Below are 26,231 nucleotides of genomic sequence, written 5' to 3' on the forward strand. Positions count from 1 at the left end.
TAGTAATCCATTATAACTAAGAAATAGGAAATTTTATAACCAGGCAAATATGTCTATTTTAACGATTTTTGGTCACCTGAAAAAAATATTTTTAGGGTATCTAGCGCGTTGAAATTACCAGGGTACATGCATAAGTATCTTATCTACACTAAACAATTTTGACCTAGGGTTTAAGTCTCTCTAGAAAAGCTGCGGTCTGCTCCGGGTGCCAAAAACTGGCAAATATGTCTATTTTAACAATTTTCGGGCACCTGAAAAAAATATTTCTAGGGTACCTCCTAGCGCGTTGAAATTACCAGGGTACATGCATAAGTATCTTATCTATACTAAACAATTTTGACCTAGGGTCTAAGTTTCTCTAGAAAAGCTGCGGCCTGCTCCGGGTGCCAAAAACTGGCAAATATGTCTATTTTGAGTATTATGTCTAGAAAATATTTCTAGGGTACATAGCGCGTTGAAATTACCAGGGTACATGCATAAATATCTTATCTATCGAAAAACAAAGTAAACCGAAAAAGATTTTTTGTTTAATAAAATTGATTAATTTGTATTCATCGTTACCAACTAAAACGTCTATTTTTTTAACGTCGGAGCACGAATGAATGTCTCTAAACTAACTAATAAGATGCTTGAATAATTGTACTTGCCGTTTATGTCCTTTAGATAATCCAAATTGCGTTTATAATCCTTTAAATTGAGCAGAAACTTTACGTAGCAGACGGATTTATATCACAACGAGCAGACACCTATTTGCTAATTACTGCAAGGAGTCATACTGAAAATGTTAAAATGAGCGTCTAATATACGCCAAAATACACTAAGTTGAGACCTGAAAACCGACCCCCTTCTAACATCTCCTACAACCTTAATACTGGCCCCAGGGCCCTGAAACTTTTCAGGGACCTAGAAAAGGGTCTTTTACAAATACCCAAACATTAATAAATGACCCTAGGCCCTTGGTTGTGGAGCTAGAAACTTTATCACGCGGCCATACCTGGATCTGTGACGGCCACGCGACCACATTCTCGGGACCAACTCGACCCTAAATATAGGCCCCTAGGGCTCTGAAACTTCTTGAGTCTTTAGAAGGGGCCCTGTAGATGATACAGAACTATTAAAACCCTGTGTGCGTTGGTCCTTTGGGTCTGGGTAGGCCGTGCCCCTAACCGCGAAAATCAGACGTGAAAATGCACTAAGTTGAGACCTGAAAAACGACCGCCCTTCTAACATCTCCTACGACCTTAATAGTGGCCCTAGGGCTCTGAAACATTTTAGGGACCTAGAGGAGGGTCTCCCACAAATACGCAAACATCAAAAAATGACCCTAGGCCTATGGTTGCGGAGCTAGAAATTTTATCGCGCGGCCATACCTGGGGTCTGAGACGTCTGATCGACCACACTCTCGGGACCAGCTCGAACCTTGATATTGGCCCTAAGGCTCTAAAACTTCTCGGGTATTTAGAAGGGGGTCGTCTAGCTCATACAGAACAATTTAAACCCTGCGCGCGGGGGCCCGTTGGGTCTGGGCAGGCCATGCCCAAATCTGCGACGCGAAAATGCACTAAGTTGAGACCTGAAAAATGACCCACCTTCTAACCTTAATAGTGGCCCTAGGGCTATGAAACTTCTCAGGGACCTAGGGGAGGGTCTCTTACAAATACGCAAACATCAAAAAATGACCCTAGGCCTGTGGTTGCGGAGCTAGAAATTTTATCGTGCGGCCGTACCAGGGGTCTAAAACGGCCGCACGACAACTTTCTGGGGACTCGCTGGGGTGGTCGCGCGTCCGTCAGAGACCCCCGGTAAGTCCGTGCACCAAATGGTAGAATGCTGCTAGGTTGCCCTGCCCAAAACGCTAAAATCGATGAAATAGATGTAAGTCCAGACCAGAAAAGAGATGAAAGTCCAGACCTGAAACATACCCCCTTAAAACTTGTTGTAATTCCCTTAAGGATGCTCGTAGTGGCGTGAGATAGGAGATCTCAGGCAGATAGAAGAGACCCTTAGGCAAGTGTACAACCTTTGAAAAGGCATTGTCAATGAGTCAGATAACTCGTGGTGCCCCCTGCAAAAATTGACAAAAAAGTGCAACAAACGGAGACATTTTTTTACTTAGAAACTTTAAACATTAAAATAAAATTCCATAAACAGTATTTCCTTAAAGACGATAATGGCCTGATCATTTAATGTAAAATTCGTGTATATTCGTGCATAGGGGGCGCTTTGTTAGTCGATTTAGTGTAAAAAAATAGCCGAAAAACGACAAATTTGAGCGACCATATTTGAATGTCTCCCATTACTTTATTAGGAATGCTAGGGCCTTGACACTTGGTAGGCAGATAAATTAGGGTCTTGTGTAACTGGACAAACTCGAAAAACGAATGCGCAACTTCCTGTTTGGTAGCAGGGCCCCCTAGACTTTAAAGTGAACTAACTGAAAAAATGGACTTTGAAAAAGCTTTTAACCATCGGATGACTTAAGAACATGAAAAAGAGTCGAATTACGTTTAGAAAACGAGTTAATCTCAAAACCGGAAGTAGTTATGAGGGTTTGAATATTTGACAAAGCATTGATGGCTTTTGGTACCCTAGTCATTTTCATAAAATTGCGATAATTACTTAACAAATAGGGTTAGACCAGATTAGTTTTGTGCAACGTTTTAACGATGTTATAAGCTTTAATTTGAAACCAAGTTTTAAAGATAATTCCAAAAAATAAAAAAGTTACAAACGTTTTTGTGATTCAAAATTCGACCCCAGGCTGAAATTATGCCCTAAAATTCATTTCTACTTCCAATAACCCCTGGGGTTAGTTAGATAGAAGAATCATAAATGTTGATTCATTTGATTCTAACGCAAAAGCGCCACCTTTTAGAAAAATGTTGGCCTCTGGAAGCTCCGTACCTCACTTGCCACAACGTAAAACTCGAATAACTTTTGATCCGGTAGAGATATTTTGATTTCGTTTTTTTTCAAAAGACGTATCTCCATCTAAGAGCCACTTTTATTCTCGGTTTTTGACATTCTGTAGAGAAATAAAAAATTATTTTGAGTTGAACATGTAACTCAGATATCGGGAAATTCGAGTGAAATCCGTAGTTGACTGCATATGACGGGCCATAACGTGCGCCAGAAATCCAAACCAAATTTTTAGGGTTCCCCTAGGTAATTGTTGTGTGCTCCACAATGCAACTCAAACTTTCACCCACAAATTTTGGCGTAAATCCCCCCTCAAGAACGACCCGTGGCTTTTGGAACCCCTTTATATAAAAGTGAACATAACTCGAAAAGTATTAGAGATAATCCATTTCTGTAAACGGGACACTGTAGAACGCCCCCTTACTCATTTTAAACGTGATAGGAACGTTATAACCCCAGTAGTTTTCGAGTTATGGCCAATTATGTCGACGGTCTGAGAGGCCAAAACGCGTACCGCAGGGTTAGCCAGGGCAACTTATTTCCCACCCGAATTTCACTCTATATATTCACGTGGGCCACTTTTAAGCCATTCTAAAGCCATTCCGACTAGTTTCGCTAACCCCCTACATTATTAGGGCTAGGATTAGGGTAAGGTGAGGCTATATTTAGTTAAAATATTCGACCGGTTTCCAACGAGCTCGGTGGTCTAGTGGTATTATTCTGCACTAGTAATTAACTGGCCCGGGTTAGAGTCTCGCTCTATCCGCCCTATTTTTCCTAACTCGATTCTCCACACTTGCCTTGATTTTTCTAAGTCGCGCACCCTAGTGCGCATGCGCAACGTGAATTAGCCAATCAGAATGAAACGTCGTAAATATAGCTAGTGTCGTCCGTTTACGGCATCGTAAAAATAGCCTGAGCATTTTTTGTTTCTGAGTGCAAATTCCTCACTGAACACATTTATTAGACCAGCCATAGGCTGAGCCTATTACTATACAAATGGAGCGAATTTAAATGACATGGTTTCAAGAGCAAAGGCTCTTTGAATGTGCAACTGGGCATATATTCATACAGATCATTCATTAAAGCATTATCCATTCTCCAAACTCTACGTAGCTGAATTTTGAAAGAGGGCCTCGTTAAAATTTATATGAGCTTTTTCGCGAATATCTGATCGCAAAAATATCGGTTTTGAAAAGCCAATCAGAAAGCAGACTCCTCTATGATTGGCTTAGCCGCAGAAATCAGCAGGTTATAGCCAGCTGCTGAACACAGTTTATACAGTTTTACCCCAAATCTAGCTCTCTTGGTCTTGATAAATTGTTTGAACACAACGCGGCCCTTATAGAGCATGAGAGATTCATCAACACAAACTTTCACCAGGTTCATACACGGCCATAAATTTCTGCCGCACTAGTTCAATCAAAGGGCGTACCTTGAAAAGCCGATCTTTGTTCGCCTCATTTATATCTGGCATATTGTCATTGTTCGCAAAGTGCAAGAAACGTAAAATGGCCTGAAACCTATTTCTCGTCATGCACTGGCTGTAGATCGGACTATGGTATAACTCATCTTGACTCCAATGCATGTGAATACGTGGCAAATGGTGTATGCCCATCAGGAAATGTAATCCCAAAAATGTTTTCATTCATTTCGGTCAACATCAGTCCATTGAATTTGGTATTCCCCATTATCAATCTTCATCTGGTATCGGGCTTGATACTGGGCTGCGTATCGGTTGCGTATCGTAACGAACAACTGGAAAAAATCAATTGCTTTTGGATCATTATTTGTACGTTTTTTAGTCTTTCTATTCCTGTAAATGGCAACGGTTTTGGGCCTGTGTATTATGCTGCATTGTCGATTCTTTGCCAGTTCCATAGTGGAACATTTCTACGCCCATTATCTTGTCCGCGATATACAGAATTTCGTCCGCGACGCCTGCGGGGAGTGCGATTTACATTTCCATGGCCACCACGATTTACACCTTGCCCACGGCCACCGCGATTTTCAACATTTGCACGGCCACCGCGATTTACACCTTGCCCACGGCCACCGTGATTTGCAACATTTGCATGGCGACCACCACCATGATTTACAATACCTGCATGCCCATCTCCTTGGCCTAAATTCAAGCCATCGTTATTGTTATCACTGGCAGGATTTGAATCGCTGTCACTTATATCGTGGGCAGAAAGCTGGTCGACTGCACGGCGTTGAGGACTTGGAGCATGAGCACGCACAACAGGAAAAGGACCGCGTTTTTGTCATAAGCGTCCGTTGCCATGGCAACCAGATCAACAGAGTCTAAAAAATTGTCACTGATTTCATTTTCATCATCATCGAAATCATTGCTGGCACTAAACCTATTTTATGAAAATGTCTTACCGTCTGAACTACTGCTGTCGTATTCATTCTCAGTTTCAGATTTAGCCCCAAAATCCAAGTCATCAGCATCACTGTCCGCGTCATTTAACAGCTGCTGGACCGTTTCATTCAGCGAAAATTTTTGTTTCCTGGTTGCTGCCATCTTAGATTTTATGCAGATGGCAGCACCGGCTGATACTGATAGAAATGCGCTTCTAGAAGGAGGGTAAAGCGATACCGTATCACATACGGTACGGGTATGGTAGCTTGTCAATTTGTACCGTATGCCATACAGTAGTGGGATTGAAAGGGTTAAAGTCAATAAGACCAAGGGAAAAGATTTATTTGAGGTATTTGTTCCTGCCAGATCCAGTCGCTGTCTGTGCTACTTTTGTATTCTACGATTGTATTGTGTAAATTATTAGATATTGACTCTGAGCTGGGAGTGTATTTTGAAAAATTTAACCCACAGAATGCATCATCATTTGCCATTATATGAAAAGCTGACAGGCTGGCCATAGTGCCCCTTGGGGCTCTCGTTTTAGATCATGCGTAATGAACGCCAATTTAGCGGTTAATACAAATCATTACATCTACCTGCGCATAAATACACCATCAATGCTGAGCCTGTTAGCGTAAGTACGCGTGTAGGTACAGCCATACACACGTTAATGCCGACACTGGCTTGCATTTCAAAAGTTAAGAACAAAATTTTAGAAATATTTGTGATCTGATTTACACCAAATAAACCTTTAAAGTAAGGTATTTAGCATCGGATATTGTGCTGAAAATTCCAGATTGATACACTGCATAGTTTTTCAAGTAAGCACATTGTTTGTGTCAACCAATACGTTGATAGACAGGCAGACTCAGCTGCGCGCCTCATTTTATTGATGATGTCAGATGTAAACAGTAACATTACCACGTGCGTAATGCAAACGAAAAACAAATTGAATTTTTTAAAACAAATTTCTCTAATGGAATATCAATTTCTTTTCATAATTTGCCTTTCTTTTATGTAGTTTATAATCTATACATCGGACTTTGCTTCTTTGAACCTCAGGACTTTGAAGTCCTTTTGTTATCATTTTTGGATCAGCACAAATCAAATTTTGTTTTAGTGCATCATTATATTGTTGTGGGTTATATGTAATGTATATTTCATTGATATATCATTTGTAATGCGTACATGAAAATTAGATTTTGATTGAGGGTATTTTTTGCGTTCTTAATCTAAAGCAAATAAGGTGATTTATTTCTGTTTTCCTAACCAGGGTGTGCTTGACTTGTTGGCCAATCGATGTCTAGCTTCTGGAACCAATGCCTGGACTGACACAGATCATACATGTTACACTATGACGAATGCTGGTAGTGAAGGTTTTCTGCAATTAATGCCAGTTTACTTAGACCATATTCTCTACCCTACCCTGACGGTGAGTTAATTAACTTAATAGATTCTGTAGTACTAAGGAAAGCAGTGAATATTTTTAGTATATGATAATTTTTAGCCCTGTAGGCTATTGTGTTCACTTTCCTTTCGCCATCCATCCGTTCATCCGAAGACGGAATCAAGTTGTTATACCCCGTAACGAAGTGTAGGGAGGGTATACTGGAGTCAGGTTGTCCGTCGTCCGTCCGTGGACACAATCTTGTCCGGAGATCTTCTAAACTACCGACTCTCTCTTGTAACTGTACACATTGTCTGAATATGTAGTTGTTATTGAGCTTTTTATTTTGTGATTGGATCCAAGATGGCGGCCATATTTGTCTCTTGGATGCTTAATACATGAAAAAAATGATGTTAGATAAACTTCTAAATGAAGCAGATTTGATAATGAAAATGTGTTTCAGATATGTAGTTGGTGGATAGTAGTTATAGGCCCTGTGCAAAGTTTCAAGGTCCCATCCTTGATATTCCATGTGGTCACCAGGGAGTGCTCAATACATGAAAATGTGATGACTTCAGATCACATTGTGAATGAAACATATTTCATTCATATATATATATATATATATATATATATATATATATATATATATATATATATATATATATATATATATATATATATATATATATATATACCGTAAAAACCGGCGTATAAGTCGAGTTTTTAACCCTTGATTTTACCAGTAAATTATTGACCTCGACTTATACGCTGAGTACAGTTTTCTACGAAGTATTTTCAGGTTCAAAGAAATATTGATTCTACCAGACAAAAAAGACTATAACAGTGCTATAACAGTTTGAATAATTATTCATGATAAATAAAGTTATTTAATGAAAAAAAACTTCTTTCATTTTGACACAGCTTCATTTAAAACGATGTATTCATATATGCGCGCTCATAGCAGCGCTTGATACATTAGGCTATATATAGCATGTGACTCACACTACTGTATCACTGTATGGTAGTGTATTATACCTGAGTGTGTGTAACAGTCTATTTATTAACACACAGCAGCAATCAGGCTGACGCGTGGCGGCGTGTGTGAAGGCACACATCGTTATCAAAACAAACTATTCAATACAATGATACTAGTAATTGTTCTTCTAAGAGAAGGGACTCGACTTATAAGCCGGATATATGTTAAAATCATAAAATGTAGGTCTAAAAATCGACCTCGACTTATACGCCACGTAGACTTATACGCCGGTTTTTACGGTATATATATATATATATATATTGGGTTGAATGCTGATAAAAGTTGATCACAATAATATTAAAAAGATTTTTGAATAATCTATCAATAATTCTTTTGGATATATTTATTTTACAAGGTATATTAATATGTGGATGACTACATCACTTGTGCAGCGGTCAATGACAATCCTGTACCCCCCTAGTCAGGACATCGACACTATTTTTATTTCCTTGATGTCAGGATTCGACATCAGAACACCACTATTTTAAACATTATTCGACAGAGTATCACCCATCCAATATCGGGTAACGACATCTTATCGCAATAAGTTTTATTTCAAATTCTAAAAACATCTTGGTGTTATAGTGTGTTGTGTGCTGCCTTTCTTTTGCCATTATAACCCCACCATGCCTTATGCTTTGCTTTTTCTGTAAAATACATGTCCACTTTTTATGCATGAAACCAATTGAGATCCATGATAAACAACCTGCCTCTTCCTTTCTGCTTCAAATTCTAAAAAGCCAAGAGCAAGAAAGCATGTCTGTCCCCAGTCAGATAGAAGGGGGAGGGAATAATGGCAAAATTCTACAGATGCGTCGTCACTTGCCAGCAGTTCAGTCACTTAGAACCAGTCGCCATACATGGAGCAGAAGCAGAGGTTCCGAACCGATGGCACGTGATGAATCCACACGTTCCATGAAAATTAAAAAAAGCCAGCAAATATCATAAAATCTGAAATCGGGCATTGAATTTTCCTATAGAATTGTCCTGGGGATTTTTGACAGATGAGAAGAATAATAATAAAATGTTAGACACAGGTAGGTACAGTATGAATTAACTTTATTAAGAATAAAAAATGGATTTTCAACCCTTGATACAGTTTTCTGTACATAAACAAAGTACATGGACAGGAATGATACGGCCTCCACTATCTAGAAATAACTAGGCCGGCCAAGTAATAAAATTTGTATAGAATATACAGTACGAGTTAAATCGATAACAAAAACAGCAGTGGTGAGTGTACAGTTTTAAATGCATATAGTAGGGACAGACTACTATAACAAGCCAATTTCCTAAGCCCTAATGTAGCTTAGATATTCTGACATAAACATATTGAGGTAAAAGAAATAGAAAATTAGAGAAGGAACCCTTCTATCTAAAAACCGCTCAATTCCCCCATTTGTCTACTTTGTAGTTGTTCTGGTGTGGATAGATTGACAATACTGAGGCAAGAGAAATACACTCAGACCTGCATACACTGAATATTCCGTTAGTGTTTCCAAAGTTGCCTTTTATCCACAATGAACAACAAAATGGACAACTGGGGAATCGTAACAAACATGAATACTGACTATAATTAGACTTAACCTAGTTTATGGAGCTCAGTCTGTTGTCTGCACCCACCCCAAAACGATCAGCACTAACACAAATTATGGCAGGACGATCAAAATTTTCCAGGTATAAATTCTTTCTTTAGGATTCTAACAATTTATCATTCTAAATTATCTAAAAGCACTGGAATGCCTAATTTCAAGATTAAAATGATGGTGTAAAGAAGGCACATGGGTAGGACACAGACAACAGGCAATTAGCTGAATTTGTACAACTTCCATTTAGGTATAAAGTCATACACATGATAGATATATCTCATTCCCTGAGATCAACTCTGCAGTATTCACACGTAGTTTTAATTCTCTTCATACCCATAACTGAAAGTAGACAAATAGTTTAAATTTGAATTGATGTATCAAAGTCTACCAAGTACAGAAGACTCCGCCTAAACCGGTACAATTGGTACTTTCATTTTTCAACGGTTTAATGAAGCGCAAAAATCAATGTAGCAAACGGAAAATGTATTTTTATTTTACTGAATTGAACGGTACCGGTTTGGACGGAGTCTACTGTACATCTGAATATCTATTTAACATTATCAGCAGCGCGTGCAGCCCTCGTGGCTACCGCTCTCTCAGCTCCCCTCCTAGACTTATGCACTTCAACTAAATGTTTATAGTAAAACAAAACTTTTGCCGGAGAAGGACACAATATTTTGGATAGGCAATCAATTTCAATGATTCAAATGAGTATATGGAACCATATTGCTACCCTCATTGTGAAGTACTAACAGATCACTGTATGTCCTAAAATGCCTATAACATTCAGTACAGTCCCTGCATTCCTCTCTTGATCTATTTGTATCGATGGATGGCCAAGGAAAGAAGTCTAGAGTTGGTCCAGTTTCAAACCATCTGTAATTCGTTATTTTGTCACCAATCCTTTTCATACATAGGGGATGAGGACAGCCAGCCTGAAAACAGCAGACTAGACCAAACACGTATTTTACTTCATGATAGACTTCATGCGTCGACTGAACTTTCAATACATCATCACAATGTTTCAGCCACTTGGTTACCCTGTCGTCTTCAGAGAATGATGTTGCAAAATTTGCCCTTCCTTGCTCAGTTAACTTCAGATATTGGAGCATGATCGGCCTTCTCTCCATGAAATCGTTATTCTTTCGGGCCTTGTAGAGTTTTATAGTGTTGTCTTTAAATAGAGTACCATTACACCGAGATATATATATATATATCTATAGCCGCATTCAGAATTGAACAGACTTTTTCCTCGTCCAATGCTCAAAACTCATCTTTATTCGAGCCAAGTGGGTTGGAGGGTATGAATAGATTAGCGTGGGCTCTGCTGAGTTGGCCATTCAGGTGCTCCACTTAATTGAGGTAGCTGCCTCCGCTATATCGTGTCGTAACAAATGTGGCCAGTTTTCCCATCTCTACGTGCCATTCAGTCCATATAAATTGCTGTTCATTGAAATCAGGATTCTCGTCTCCACCACCATCAACACGTATTGAATCGATGAGGCGCATTTGCCCATCTGGTTTGAAAAACACATGTTTAAGCTCTGGCATTTCAGTCAACATTCTAATGTCTTGGGCATGCTGAGAGGGACATTTCACAGTCAGACGATTCGCCTTCACAATACCAGCATAATCTTCTTTTGTGGTCTTTGAGCCTGTGAAATGGTAACTTGTTACCTGGAGTTGTGCAGTATCTTTAGTTGTAAAGTCAGTTCTTGTGGCGATGTCTTCACTTCCTTTAACCATTAATGTTTTGAATTTGTTGGCACATGTTAACGTATTTAACCTGAAACCAGCAGCATCGTCTCTATTTATGTACATTATGTTACTGTTGTTCGTTTCTTGAAGACTATTCAATCCTCTATACAAAGCGTTGGACCATCGTTCATCTATGTTTATCTTAACATCAATCATCAACTCCTTTATATCTCTTAGACGATGGGAATCGTTTGTTTCGTGGCATGCAAAGTTGAACTAAAGTGCCATGGCTAATCGTTTCTCCAATTTCTTTACTTATGGCTTCCCTCAATCTCGACATGAACTTGAGGAGCGCCACTTATCAGCACCAACCCCGGCATTCCTAACAATTCGCTCCAACTCTTTGCCTATATCAGGGTGTCTTTGTAAAATGACTTTAGTAGTTGTATTCACACGACGCTGCATGCGCCTCTCCTCAGCTATTTGTCTAATTGTCTTATCAACCTTTTCTTTTTCTGCTTCAATTTTTCTCTTTTCTTCCTTATAACAGTTAGAAATTGCGGATCCTGACCATTACCAATTTCAGTCAGATCTTCTTGGTTATCCTCCTCAGATGATGATGAATCAATTGGTAATGGTTCACCTTCTGAATCGCTAGAATCACTATCCAATATTGTGCAATCACTCTTTTCACAATCACTGTCAGAACGTTTCTCTGCAGCCTGTTCTACCAGTCCATGATTTTAGTAGTAACTTATCCTGAGTCTCAGTCAGTTCACTGTATGCCGAGTATATCCCTTTCATTTTCTCTATATTATCAGCAACTTTCTTGTGCAGTTCTGAAGTATTCAAACCATAAATCTTCCTTGCTTGACAAGCTGATATGTTTGCAGTTGCAGCATAAGTGAGTAACTGCCGATCTTTCTCACTTGATGCAAGACAATGCAGAAGCTTCAACTTTTCTTTAGACAACAATCCTATCGCAGACCCAGACTCTGTTACCATACCAATCTTCCTTCCCAACTCAATCATACTAGCATAACATACACCTGGCATCCGCTGAATAACATATAACTGTCTCTCCAACTCTAATCACATTTTTCTCAACCGGTCCCATTTCGAGTACGACCGTTGCAGGGTTCGAATTTCAGGATTTTGTCATCCACAGCAAGTTGCTTTCAAACTTGGGATGCTGATTATACCCGGATACTGTTTCAGCACAGTCGGGTATTCGTTTGCCTAAGTCCGGTTTGGTGGCCATGACGTCAATCCTGGACAAACTTACCAGGGTTGGTTCGTTTCAGGATATGGCACTTAAAGTGTTGACGGGTGAGCTTCGCGAGACTCTCGCCGCCGTTCATGCGGGCTCCGACCCAGAGTCAGTCGCCCTAAAACTGGAGGGAATGGACCGGATTATCCAATATTTGGCTCGGTCTGTTTCACATGTAATTCCATTGTCGGTTCGGGGTCAGGCTAGTCTTGTGTTAGCCTCCCGTCAGTCAGTTATGGACTCCAGTTCCAAAGCTTGTCTACTGGATATGGTGTCCAATGCTTTGCTGAGTGCTCCATTGGGGACGTCTTAACGTCTCTTCTCCGGTTGGTGCGCTCCTGTTTCCGCCAAGCTGAGGAAGATTTGGGCCCCATACCAAGTCCAACATCCGAACTCCGTGGAAAAAGCGTTCTGGTCCGACGCCGGCAGCGCAAGGTTCAGCACGGACGCAAACAGGACCAACTCAAACTTCAGCGCTTTCTCAGGCGGCTACGGATGCCGGTTGGAGAACTAGCGCGCAACTTCAACAATCGTGTCAAGCCTCGTCCAGTCGTAACAGTTCCGGTTCGTATCGACGCATGGGGAAGGCCCCAAAAAGGGGCTCTTCCTTTCGGAAAAACTCGAAATGAATTCTCGGGACCAGTGGGAGGTTGTCTGCAGCAGGCAGTTACCCACTGGTCCGACCTCTTCGGAGACGGTTGGCCCTCCCGGGTCGTCTCTCGTGGCTACCGTCTACGTTTCCTAAGGCGACCGCGCTTGACGAGGTCACCTCCCGACATGCGGCCAAAACCAGGTCAGGAGGCTTTAATCTCTCCGGCTTTCAAGGAATTGGCCGAGAAGGGAGCAACAGAACCAGTTTGAAACGAAACTTCTCCCGGCTGGTTTTCTCGAATATTCATGGTACCAAAGGCCACAGGGGGCCAAAACCAGGTCAGGAGGCTTTAATCTCTCCGGCTTTCAAGGAATTGGCCGAGAAGGGAGCGACAGAACCAGTTTGAAACGAAACTTCTCCCGGCTGGTTTTCTCGAATATTCATGGTACCAAAGGCCACAGGGGGTCAACGGATGGTGATAGATCTGTCATCCCTCAATCGGCATCTAGACATCCAAGGTTCCGGATGACTAAACCCAAGGACGTGATTCAGGGGCTCCGTCCGGGTCAATGGGCGGCTTCATTGGACCTGAAAGATGCTTACTTTCAGGTTTCAATTCACCCAAAATCTCGGCGATTTATCAGGATAAAGTGGAAAGGCCGCCAGTTCCAATTCAGGTCTCTTCCATTTGGCTTCAGTACGGCCCCGTGGGTTTTCACCAAGTTGGTCAAATCAATTCAGAAGGTACTTCAGTCAAGGAGTGTTCGACTGTTCGTTTTCCTCGACGACTGGTTAAGAGTCGCGAACTCGGCTTTAGAATGTCGGGAGGCAATGACCTGAGTCTTGGACTTAGTCCATCAGCTAGGGTTTCGCGTAAACAGGGAAAAATCTCAGTTGACGCCGGCCCAACAGTTCACTTATCTCGGCATGGACTTCGATCTCCAAATCGTCAAAGTCTTTCCGTCTATGGCTCGGATAGCCAAACTTCAAGAAGCTGTAGCGGGAGTGTCCACAACCCCGAGAACAGCTCGTTACTGGTCACGGCTTCTAGGCTCCATCAGCTCCATGGGTCTGGTGGTGCCCTTAGGCCGCCTCAGAAGTAGGCTCTTGCAACAATATTGGAAGGCCTTCTGGTCTCAGTCGAAGGGCAACTGGGAGACCTTGATTCCCGTACCTCCAACCGATCTAAGTCCGGATCTTCATTGGTGGGCGACGACTACGAATCTTCGGCACAGGGTGTCACTAGCCCCGTTAGAGGCTCCAGTTCGTGTATTCACGGATGCCAGTCACCAAGGATGGGGGGCACATCTGGAGAACCGAGTCAAAGCCGGGAGATGGTCTCGCTACGAGGCCACTAACCACATAAAAATCCTGGAAATGCTGGCCGTGTGGGAGGCCCTGAAGTTCTTTCACAGGAGAGTGGAGGGCCACCACGTTTGGTTAGCCACAGACAATTCAACAGTGTGGGCTTACCTTCAGAATCAAGGGGGCACTCACTCAGAAATCCTCACGGATCTGTCGGCCAAAATTCTTCTTTGGTGCCAGACAAAGGGCGTGTCCCTGACTGTGGCACATTTAGCAGGGAAAAGGAACGTGATGGCCGATGCTCTTTCTCGTCGAGGTCAGGCTATTGCGACAGAATGGGTTCTCCACCAAGAAGTAGCCGATCGGGTTCAAGACATGTTTGGCAATCCGCTGCTGGATCTGTTTGCCACCCGGTTCAATCGGAGGTGTCCTCTGTTTCACCGTTTTTAGACGTGGAAGCGTGGGGGTCGATGCCTTTTCTCTGGACTGGTCGGGGATGCATGCGTATGTGTTCCCGCCCACACCAGTCCTCCCGCGCTTGCTGGATCAAATAGAGAGATCCGTCAATTGCACATAGTTCTGGTAGCACCATGTTGGCCGGCTCAGAAATGGTTCCTACCACTTCTCAACCTACTGTGCGACAACCCCAGGATTCTTCCGAATTTCCCAATGCTTCTGCCTCAGGGGAACTTTCGGCATCATCCAAACAGCCAGTGGTTAAATCTGCTCGCCTGACCATTGTCCAGCGATCCTTGTCAGCTTCTGGCTTTTCAGAACAGGCTGCCTCCTTTATCGAGGATCAAAGCGGCCATCAACATGTACCATTTACGATGCCAAATGGGGTCATTTTGCGGATTCGTGTGCTGCAGGGGAAATTGATCCATGCTCACCCTCTGTAGCTCAATTGGCAGATTTTTTACTGCACCTATTTGTAGTAAAAGGTTTGCAGGTTATAACTATTAAAGGTTACCGCTCCGCGATTTCTCATACATTGCGTGCTTCTGGATGGCCAAATGTAACAGGCGATCATCGGATATCCCAGGGTTTTCTATTTCCCAGCCTCGGGTATCGAGGATAGTTCCACCATGGGATCTGTCTGTAATTTTGAAGAAATTGATGGAGGCTCCATTTGAACCTCTTGCCGCAGCATCATTTGCGAATTTGTCAAAAAAGACTATTTTTGCTGTTCATGGCTTGCTCGGCCCGTAAATGCTTTGAGATTCATGCGCTTTCAGTGCGACAAGGTCATATTGTCTTCGGGCCAGCGAAGGAATTTGTTTCGCTGCGGCCTGCTTTGGAGTTTTTGGCAAAGAACTAACGACCAGGCTCGGTTGGTCGTCAATGGCGAATTGAAGCCCTAAAACATCGAGTGGAACCGGGTCTTCCGGACAGGACATTATGTCCTGTGCGGGCGTTGTGTTTCTGTTTAGATCGCTCTTCTCCACGAAGGGGTTCGTGGGAGCGGTTATTTATTCCGATGCTGGATCACCTGAAGGGTGATATTTCTCGGGAGATAGTGGCCTGATGGGTCTCTTCACTGATCCAGGACATTTTATTGAAGGAGAATCTTTCCTCGGAGGGAGTGGTTTCTCATCAAGTGAGGTCTATGGCTACTTCTTGCGCAGCCTTTTCAGGTGCTCCGTTGGAGGAAGTCTGTCGGGCCGCCTTTTGGAATTCTCCATCGACATTCACGTCATTTTATTTATGGGATGTTTCAGGCCAGTTAGGCTCATTAGCTTCACTCGGTCCTGTTGTTATGGCTCAAGGTGTCCGTTCTTTCTGATCGGACCCTTTAGCGTAGAATATTTATGTTGCATTATCAGGATCACAGGGGGTGTATCCATATACATAGTTTGGGCTCATATCCGCAAGTATTAATTTCGCAAAATTCGGGGGGGCCCTGAACCGGTCTTCCCTGTGCTACAGTGCTCCATTCCGTGCTTGGGTAAGTGCTCTCTTTTTTCCCTCTTACCTTGCGTTTGAGCGGTGGTTTTTCTATCTACCTTTCCCACCATCCTTGTGCTAGGGTAGTCTAGCAAAAACCATAGGAAAGGGTAAAGGACTCGACGGAAATATTACAATTTTTGGAACTAAAATTTGTATATCCGAGTAGTACTTACCCTTTCCTATGGTGGGAATCCCGCCCACCTGCCCCGCATAGCTGCTTTTTTTGGGTCTGCTATGACGTAAAAAGATGGCGGATTTCTCCGGTGGCTAAATGCAATACCGCAGGGCCGGGTCATATAGAAAAACCATTGGCGATCAATCCAAATTTAGAAAATATTGGCAAAAACCATAGGAAAGGGTAAGTACTACTCGGAAATACAAATTTTAGTTCCAAAAATTGTAATTTTTAAGTCGAGCTTGTGTTCCTCGCATGTCTTTCGTTCGATTGATATAATGTCCCTGAATCAGCATATTCAACATGTGATAACCTGAAAAATAAATTTGTTTATTATTGAAAATATCATAAGGTTTGTTATCTTAAAATATTGTATAATTTCGAGGCTTACCGGCGTCAGCGTCATTAACATACTTATTATATACCAGCCCTCTCGCAAGCTGAAAAGTAGAATAAAATACCAATAACTTAAGATATGGAGATCATAGTGGATCCTTAATATATCCATATATTGAGCTCAAATATAATCTACCGAGAAGAAAAACCTGATGGGTGATATAACATCCATTGCATTATGTTAATAATCTTTGACATAAGATAGAAAAACACAATCCTACCTTCTGAACTAGGCTAATCTAGACAAATGTATGCTTTTTGCAGAAAAATTAGTTCTTCAAAAGAGCTTCCAACTAATCCCACATGCCTCTTGTCAGGCAGTTCCACACTGTAAGGACGACTGTTTGGTTGAGACATAGGCCTACTGGTACTGAAATGAAAAATTGATTAATGTTTGATCAGATAGTTAATAAAACATTCCAGATGTCGACGAAATATCACTTATGTAGTTCCTACTTTCACTGATTGATGGATATAACTTAACTGATCGAAATGGTAAGATCTCCTGTCGTGGAGGTGAGAAATCTGTTTCTTTTCTGGTGAAAGGAGTGAGCAGAAATTGTTCTGAGAAACAGGAGTAGGCTTTTCATGTCATGTGCGGACACTCTGATAGATAAAATAGCCATCAGAGATTGTAAATAGCCCGCATTGATAGGCCTAGGCCTACTTCAACTTAAGAAAATTAATTAAATCAAACCAAATTTAGATTTGTGGCCCGAGGACTCAGAAAAAACAGCAAAAATAAGGGAAATTAGACGGAATTCCGTATTTACTTCCTACTCCACACAACCTTGATAACGTCAACGAAGTTCACGGAATTGCGCAACTCTTTCATCTGCCTTTTTTCCAGCCGAAATGCTTATATACTGATTCAACAAACACGTATAGTGTGCATTAAAGATTATTACAATTATCGCTTTTTATTTTTTGGGAGTTTTTATCATCTCATAATAACTTACTTTGATGAAGAATCCTGCTGCTGTAGCATCGCCGAGTTCGAGGTGCGCGTCGCCATATTTCCGGTTAAGAAAACACCGTAGCTATCATCTGCAGAACGTTTCTCTGTCTCAGACCGCAGAACAATCTTTATTATTTGAATTTATTAAATGATGTTTCAGAAATTTCAATATGACAGACATCGGAAATCATAACGACACGCAAAGACGTCTTACCGATTTACTCTTTGACACGAATTGGCTTAAATTGAAAAGTTGGTCGTCATGACAATGATCTTTTCTAGAGATTACTTTCGTCATGGATATGACGTCGAATAGGCGTCGATGTCTGACAGGGGGGGTACAGGATTGTCATTGACCGCTGCATTGGTATGAACAGGCACTTTGCACCAAGGGTCAGTACCGTAGCAGTCTTAAATCCCTTGCTTTGTGCTGGGAAAGTCAGTGGGAGTCTTAAAATTTGAAAGGTTGGCAGACAATATTACTTAAAACAGTTATACGGAAAGTATCGCCGAGTTGTATGGCAGTGTGGCATGCGTTTATTCATTTACTGTAGATGTATTGCATAGCAACAGTCGGTGTCTTGCCATATCGGTGTGTATACTACGCGTGACAAGGCGCGCTGGCAGATCACTAGTGTCTCACACAGCTTACGTTACAGTGACAGCATATGTTCCTATTACCGCGCGTATTATGAATACGCGCGTTTTTTAGCCCACTTGGAACTTTAGTCCCAGCAGGCTATTGCGTTCGTCCGTTCGTCCGTGCGTAGACGGAATCCAGTTATTCTGGGAAGTTTTGAAGACGCTTCAATGTAATGTCTTGATATTTGGGTTACACATGTATCTCCCCTAGACACATCTTCAGCCCAAAAACTGCAGCCATTGTTGTTCGCAAAAAACAACACTTTTTACACATTTTTGAACTTTTTGAGGGAAATTTTGAAGACGCTTTGATCAATTACCTTGATCTTTCGGATGTATGTGAATCCCCCCAGGGCCCATCAGCATAACAAAAATTGGGTCGATCGGACTCATGATGACCGTCCTATGACCTTTTTTAGTGCCCAAAAATGTCAATTTTGGCCCGAATTCTGAGTCCTGTAGCTCCCTACTGGTTAGCCAATTGTCATTGCAATTTGTGATGGGTATTCTTTGAAAAGGGATCTTTTATACCTGAGACAGGTATTTTTGATCAGCCAATTATGACGCGATTGGCGGCCATCTTGGTGTCATCAGTACTCATTCGTAGGTGGGAAAAAGTTTTTCCACAATATATTGATACCTAAGCGTATTTTGTCACCACAATCAATTAGAAACTTGTAGCTCATAACGTGTTCTGTGATTGTGGTGAGTTTCAAGATCAATGGTTTTTGTATATGGCCTCCAGGGGGCGTTGAATAATACAATATCTTAGTATTTCTGTATTATATTCGTATCAATGCATATTTTGTAACCACAATCAATTGCAAAGTTGTAGCTCATGACATCATCTATGATTGTGGCAAGTTTTAAGGCCATTAGTTATTCTATATGGTCACCAGGGGTGCTGAATAGTAGAATAACTTAGTATTTCCTTATTATATTGGTACCTAGGCATATTTTGTTACCATGATCAATTACAAAGTTATAGTTCGTGACATGTTCTATCATTGTGGTGAGTTTCAAGGTCAGTGGGTTTTGAATATGGTCACCAGGGGTGGTTGAATAGTAGAATAACATAGTATTTCCATATTTAATTGGTAACGAGCCATATTTTGTTATCACAATCAATTACAAAATCGTAGCTGCTGACATGTTCTATGATTGTGGTGAGTTTTAAGGTCATTGGTTTTTGTATATGGTCACCAGGGGGCGTTGAATATTGAAATTGTTGCATTGTTAAGCATTTGGAACCACTTCCCAAGTGGGCATGGTGTCCCTGGACCCTTAGTCATACAGTGAAATAAGTTTTTTGAAGAAAGTTATCTTTATCATAGATTCTCATTGAATTTGTTGTATTGAAAAGTCTTTGAACGTGATACACACTGGTCTATAGATCTTTTTGTACTATAAGCGGCCATGGCATATCTCACTCTAAAGTATAAGGTAAAACAAATCGATCTGACATGTTTGTTCCTGCCTACCACTGTCTGAGGTTCCAGTTTCCCAGGGCAATAGGTGAGCAGATCTGCATAATTGAAAGAGTAGTTGAATGGACGATGTAATATGTTTTCAATAATATTATTTTAAAAAACTGGACGTCGAGAGCACAGGATCTTTGGTCCTCTAGTTGTTGAAAAGTGGATAGATAAGACGATTGCAATAGGATTTCGGAATTGGGATATGGGGTTTTTTGCGGAATTAGGAGAGTTTAGGCTAACATAAGAATGGCAGCCTCGCTTGTACCCCTTTATATCTACAGCATGCTCGCACAATGGATGGTGGTAATATTATACTATGACAGACTTATACCAGCAGCAGTTGCCAGGCAAACTAAACCAGGGTTTCAGTGGAAGGAAATAGTATTGCCCATATTGAATTTTGCATGTCTTCAATTGTTTCATTTATCATTAGGCTCCTATGGCATTTCTAAAATAAAGTTTCCTCTTTGGCATCCTATCTTATCCTTGACCGCTAATTGTTTTAGTGCCACTTTTTCACAGAATTCGCAGATTTCATGCCAGTATATACTTTAGTATATTGTTCAAGCCCCATTCTTTTGTTATAGGATGCCATAAGGATTGAAGATCATAAGCTTCCTTGGAGTGCAGGGTTCGAATTTCAGAATTTGTCATCCACAGCAAGTTACTTTCAGACTTGCTGTGGAAGGGGGAAGCGATCCACAGCAAGTCTAGCTCTCACCACAGCAAGTTCCTATCTTGAAAACAATAACCAGTTAATTATGTATTCCATGAAAATTAAAAACTAAATGGGAGTCAATGTTATTTTGTTACTCGACTTAAACATTTAAATGTATATCAAATCAATCTATAATTTCTGGAAGAAAGAATATGGCACTGTGCATAACTATTAAATTGATCGTAACTACTGAAGGAATGAATATTAAGCCTACATGTATTGGAGGTTTTAAAATTCAGATAAAAATTCATGTTAATAGCAGTGGTTTTTGTTAGGTGGCAGCGCTGAAATAGTTGTTGGTGCTGGGTACAAGAATTTTGCAAGGTGGCAATACCGTACGGTATACAGTTTAGGTATCAGCCGCTGTAACTTTGGATTTCATGTCAAACTTTTCAGAATTTTTACAGAATTTTGATTACAAAATCTGGTGTCAGTGATTGAAATTGTCAACGGCATTTAAAAGAAATTTAATAGACGGCATTTTGAAGCCGTCGGTACAAAAATACATCAACGGTTATTTACTAATACATTGTCGGCAAAAGCCGTTGATTACCATTGTCAAATTCGAACCCTGGGGGTATTACTGTGCCTATCCACAGTAAATGTGTAACGAGTAGCTTCAACAGAATGCTTCCTTAAGACGAGAGCCATTGTAGGTTCCATGCTGCCTGATTGGCCATTAGAATTTTTGTTGCAATTTTGATTATGCGATCCTTGCAAATCTTTCTTCTCATAACCTTGTTTTCTGTCATTTGGTTGTCTATAACCTTCCGCTGGAAACTGTACTTTTACTTTTTGTATGTCAATGTTTTAATCGAAGCCAGTCAGGCAATCAATGACAAAACTAAGCCTATCTTACTAATTTATGCATAGTTTGAAGAGAACTAAGTGTTTTGGTCATTTATTGCTTCCCCAATGAACATGGAAATATCATTGTACACATATATTTTGTGGTGAATACAAGCAAATATATATTCAAAATTGTTTGTTCAATAGCGTACATCCAATACCAATTTCTTTTGCAGGTAGAACTACACGCCTGTTTATTTCAAATGGCATCTACAGTGGGCGCTATCCATTTGTGTCAGTTCTGTGACCACAGAGGTTAGGTCGGACAACATCTTGATGTCCTCCATTCTGATAACTCCTTTATCACGAGAATATAGAGATTGATGGGTTTATTAATTCCCTCATCCTTGAATCCAACGTTTTGCCATCCAGCTCATCCTGTAATAACATCCTCACAATGAGTAGCTTGGGAATTTGCCTGCAGGTTGTGTCAGGCTCCAAGACTAGTCTCTGACTCAACATGTCGAACTTTATCAGTATTTTGAAAAATATTCCAGTAGTCCCCATTTTCAAACCAGAAGACGTTCTAAAATCCGTATTGAGGTCTTAAAAATCAGTATAAGGGGTCATTCATTTATTCAGGGATGAAAAACGGGCAATTCCAAAAGGTCGGAAAAAGAAACTAATTCTCGCGACGACAGCAATGACGGGCAGCAATGATTCTTCAGAAAATTCTATGAAATTTTACCATCAGTTGACAGTCATGTTTCAGCACACAACTAATTATAAAACAAACAGTTATCACAGGTGTCAAGTTGACAGATGTCTAAATGATTGTGGGAGTAATAATAAATTAATGGTGAATTAAAACAAAAGCACAATTAAAAGTATACATGTATATTATTTTTGCTACATTAGTACGAAGTGAAGTAGAATAGAAGGAATGATTGAATGCCTGAATCGATTGGAATACCTGGAACTACATAGGGCCTTTAAATAAAAGCATGCATCCTCGAAAAATGACTATTGACTGCTGCAACTGTTTTAATACCAATACACCACTTTCAATGTCCACATTGGACAATACAATGTTCACTTTTGTTATAAACGTCAAAGTATTTACTGTGATTCAGATTTAAAGTAAAAACATCATGTTAACCCATTAGCACTCAAGCCGCCTCTATCTGCCCTGCCTATCACTGCTCAAGCCGCTCTAATCTGCCCCAGCACTTTTTTCGTATGCGACACAAAAACGGTTATTTACAAACTCTTTGTCTGCTACAAACTCACCACACATTTATGGGGTTTGATTTTGCTTAATGATTGTGTCTGAGTTAATTGGTTGTTCTGAAGGACCTTGGTTATCAAAATATCAGGTTGTCAAGCATTTTTTCAAATTGGCATGGTGTCCCTTGCCTCCAAGTCCCATGATATTATTCTTTTCACTCTGTCACTGACATTTATTTTCATGATTATGATAGGAGTCCGGATATGTAACTGAAGTTCATCATATCAATGGAGATGGAGAGGATGCAGGTGTTGTTTATTGTGAAATGCAAGCACGGGAAAACGAAGGGGAGAGTATTGTCTACTTAAACATGCTGCGGGAAATGTATCCAGGTGATTGCGGATATAAATCAGAAACAGGTGGCATCATGCAAAATCTGCGAGGAAGCACTAGCCATGCAAAGGTAACATTAGAACCACCATCATCAATGATGATTAAACTATGTTTCAATTTTTGCCACAATTTGAAAACAATCACATTGATAGCGTTTGATCACATTTGATATAGTTGACCATGAGGTGCTCTTATCAAGGAATTACCTTAGTTTTAGTGGTCTGGCACTTGAGTACCGTATTTTCCGGCCAATAAGCCGATTTTCTAGCCTCAGATTTTTACCCAAAATATCGTGATCGGCTTATTGGGCGGATACGATCTGACATAAAAAATCACTTCCCGATCGATGCCACTCTAATGCTCTCAATGATCGTCAAAATCAAGAAAAGTGGTCGATATTTATTTGAGGTCATTATTTACTACCAATTATAATCTATTTTGAACTATTTTATTTTTACTTTGATTGTTCCATCACCGCACAGCGGCAATGGTATACATTTATATAACGCGCGAGTTCATCGTACTACCACGTGTCAGTTCATACATTAGTATATATGCAAATCAGCAGTGAGCCGCGTACTGCGTGTATGGCTGTGTGTATAGTAATCAGCTGAGTGAGTCTATATATAGCACAGTCACTCGGCGATGATAGTATACACAGCACTCTCACACATCGGCGGGCGCTACTGTCAGCCTCTTAAATCGTCAATTAAGACGAACTAATTGACAAATCAGTGAATAAAAATCTCTGATGAAGGGCCTCGGCTTATTGGGCGAAGCTTTATGAAATCCATGTATTTTAGGCTAAAAAACTGCCCTCGGCTTATTGGCCGGAAAATACGGTAGTTTATATCATTACCCGATGGAGTCTTAGTATTATGCCCCCATTCGACATTAGTCAGGTGCATATATATTTTGACGTGTCTGTCTGCTGCAGCCATCGAAAGTGCGTAATCATAAACATCTATAACTACTGAAGTATGTCACCTAGGATCATCAGGGATGAAAATCTTATATGGAAATGCGGATTTCTGCGTTTGGAGGTCTATTTTTATCATTCTTGAGATTGCTGTAAATTCCTTGAGAAATTGATGGCGGGTTAGGGAAAAGTTAAGAGTTTAGATTGTTGCACACTCAATGAACTGATCGTAAAAGTGTCTTATAAAATCGGTGCTACGATCTCTGAAATCTTTTTAACATCATTGCGAAACATCGTTGTTCTCTAGACCCACTGTCTGCGCATGTTCAACTAATCTAAAATATATACAAATGTTATAATGCTGCTTGGGAAATCGATATATAGAATCTGCATTTCAGTTCATCCAACAAAGCATAGCCTACGTGCTCAATAAAATTGATCATTGTTTTTATTTTAGGCACTATGTGCTTGTCGTGAGTGATAGATAAGAAGATTATAAGAGGCTCCTTTTTGGACTCTCAACTATTCATTGACAAGTGGATTTAGTATGAATATGCCCTGGTGATTTGGATATTGTCAGAGTCATCCTTTTTATTGACTGCCTAGCGATGTGTGACTTATTCCTTTTCCCAAAATGGAACTTCCGATTATATCGACTAAGTCTCAATGTCCATGGACCTCTTGTTGAAAATAGAACTGCCCCTCAAAATAGCTCGACCATGACACACTTGGTGATTTTAACAATGATTTTGTTGAATCGCCTAGTATATATCTCCTCCAACACTCATGCACCAGTTAAACCGTATAAGTGCTTATTTGGTATGAATTAATTTGTCCCGTTTTTCAGTAACGTCATTCCCTTTAAAATTCTAATTCGTACTCTATAATCCGTATTTTCACTTATTCCGTAGACAAATGCCGTTGTCCAATTTATATGTAGGCTAAATCCTTATGTGTAATCCGTATCAGCTGTCAGCTGTTGGGAACAAACACTTGAAGTGAAAAAAGGATAAACATCTGTAATCTAATGAGGTTAGTGTGGTCAGTAGGAAATATGAGAAACTCCAGAAAATACTGAGGTTAATCCATCAATGTCATAGTCTCAAGCTTCGCTATTCAGTACAGATGCTATTATCTGTCGATCAGCAAAAAGTCCTTTGATGAGTCGCCCTAAAGTATGGCCTGTGGGTTATCTGTACTAGACACACGATGGCTTCAAATAGTCCTACTCTACTGAAACTAGTTGGTTTGTGTTTCACACATGGCCTCCACGTGCGAGTGAGCACTAATCATTAGACTACTGCACACACACACGCTCGTACTACTACAGTAAACACTACTGTAATGCACTTCCATATGGTATTGGCAACGTGTGTGCGTGGGGGGCCAGAAACTTAAAAAAAATGAATTCGAATCACAACGAACTCTAACAATGAAATACAATATATATATATATATACGTTTATTAAGATGATAAGTAATAGAGCAATGAAATATTATCTAAAACCAATCACTAAACCGAACCATATTTCACCCAAGTTATACCAATCCCAACCGTATTGTGTGACCAAATATCATCTCAAAATTAACCCAACTAGTTACAAAATATAAACTTTGATTGTTGCATTATTTCCTGAATAATTTTATCTAAGAACAATTGAATTAAATTTTGAATTAAGATATTTGAATTAAAGATATTTGAATTAAAGATACTCAACAGTGTCCAAATACAATCGCGCTGTCAAACCGTAACACGTTGCTCCTTGAGTAATAACGGAATTTGGAAATACGGAAGATTAAAGTTCTGTCCTGATCACCAACTAATCAACGCCAAAATACACGGAAATAGTACCAGTACGATAACCCAATAGTAGTTGAAACGAATTACGAACCTGTTTAGTTGAACCAATAGTCTAGTTGTAGACGATGAATGAACAAATCGATCTTCTGTATATGACGATGATCACGAAATTCAGATCGCTTTTCAAATCGGAATAAACTCCATAAAACTTGCAAATCTCTACATGAGTATTGTAGAAAAAGTATGATTTTAGTAGTCGCATATCTTTACTACTGATATAAATTCGCAGTTATATATAAATTATCTAACTAAAACTGCTATTATAAAAGAATTGTTGCTATTGCAAAACTTCTCTTGTAGAAAAATACTTCACTTGATAACGGAATTTCCATCTTCAGTAATCCAGCTAACAACGATGAATGAAAATCCTTTCAAAAATCCATGACAAATCAAATTGAATTCAGTGCAGCGATTAAGAATTAGTTAATCCTTTGATAGGAATAAAACTAAAATAGCGGGAAGCTGTGTGGCAACCCCTGCTGATGTTTCAAGTTCCAAAAAACAACTCTCATCCCAGTCTAACAGGATGTCACATGGCCTTCAAATTCGGAGAAATCTAA

General features: G+C 40.3%; 1 protein-coding gene across 3 annotated transcripts in view; it reads left to right on the forward strand.

Moving 5' to 3' along the window:
* The window catches only part of LOC141915405 (uncharacterized protein C05D11.1-like), a 184,920-nt gene that overhangs the window by 33,185 nt on the left and 125,504 nt on the right, over positions 1 to 26,231 (forward strand). For all 3 annotated transcript variants that reach the window (XM_074806919.1, XM_074806920.1, XM_074806918.1), the window contains exons 3-4: positions 6,561 to 6,719; positions 22,752 to 22,961. In XM_074806919.1, coding sequence (XP_074663020.1) covers positions 6,561 to 6,719; positions 22,752 to 22,961 — 369 coding nt within the window. The remainder of the gene's footprint in view (positions 1 to 6,560; positions 6,720 to 22,751; positions 22,962 to 26,231) is intronic.

Source organism: Tubulanus polymorphus, chromosome 1 (assembly GCF_964204645.1).
Source record: "Tubulanus polymorphus chromosome 1, tnTubPoly1.2, whole genome shotgun sequence".
Lineage (NCBI taxonomy): Eukaryota > Metazoa > Nemertea > Palaeonemertea > Tubulaniformes > Tubulanidae > Tubulanus > Tubulanus polymorphus.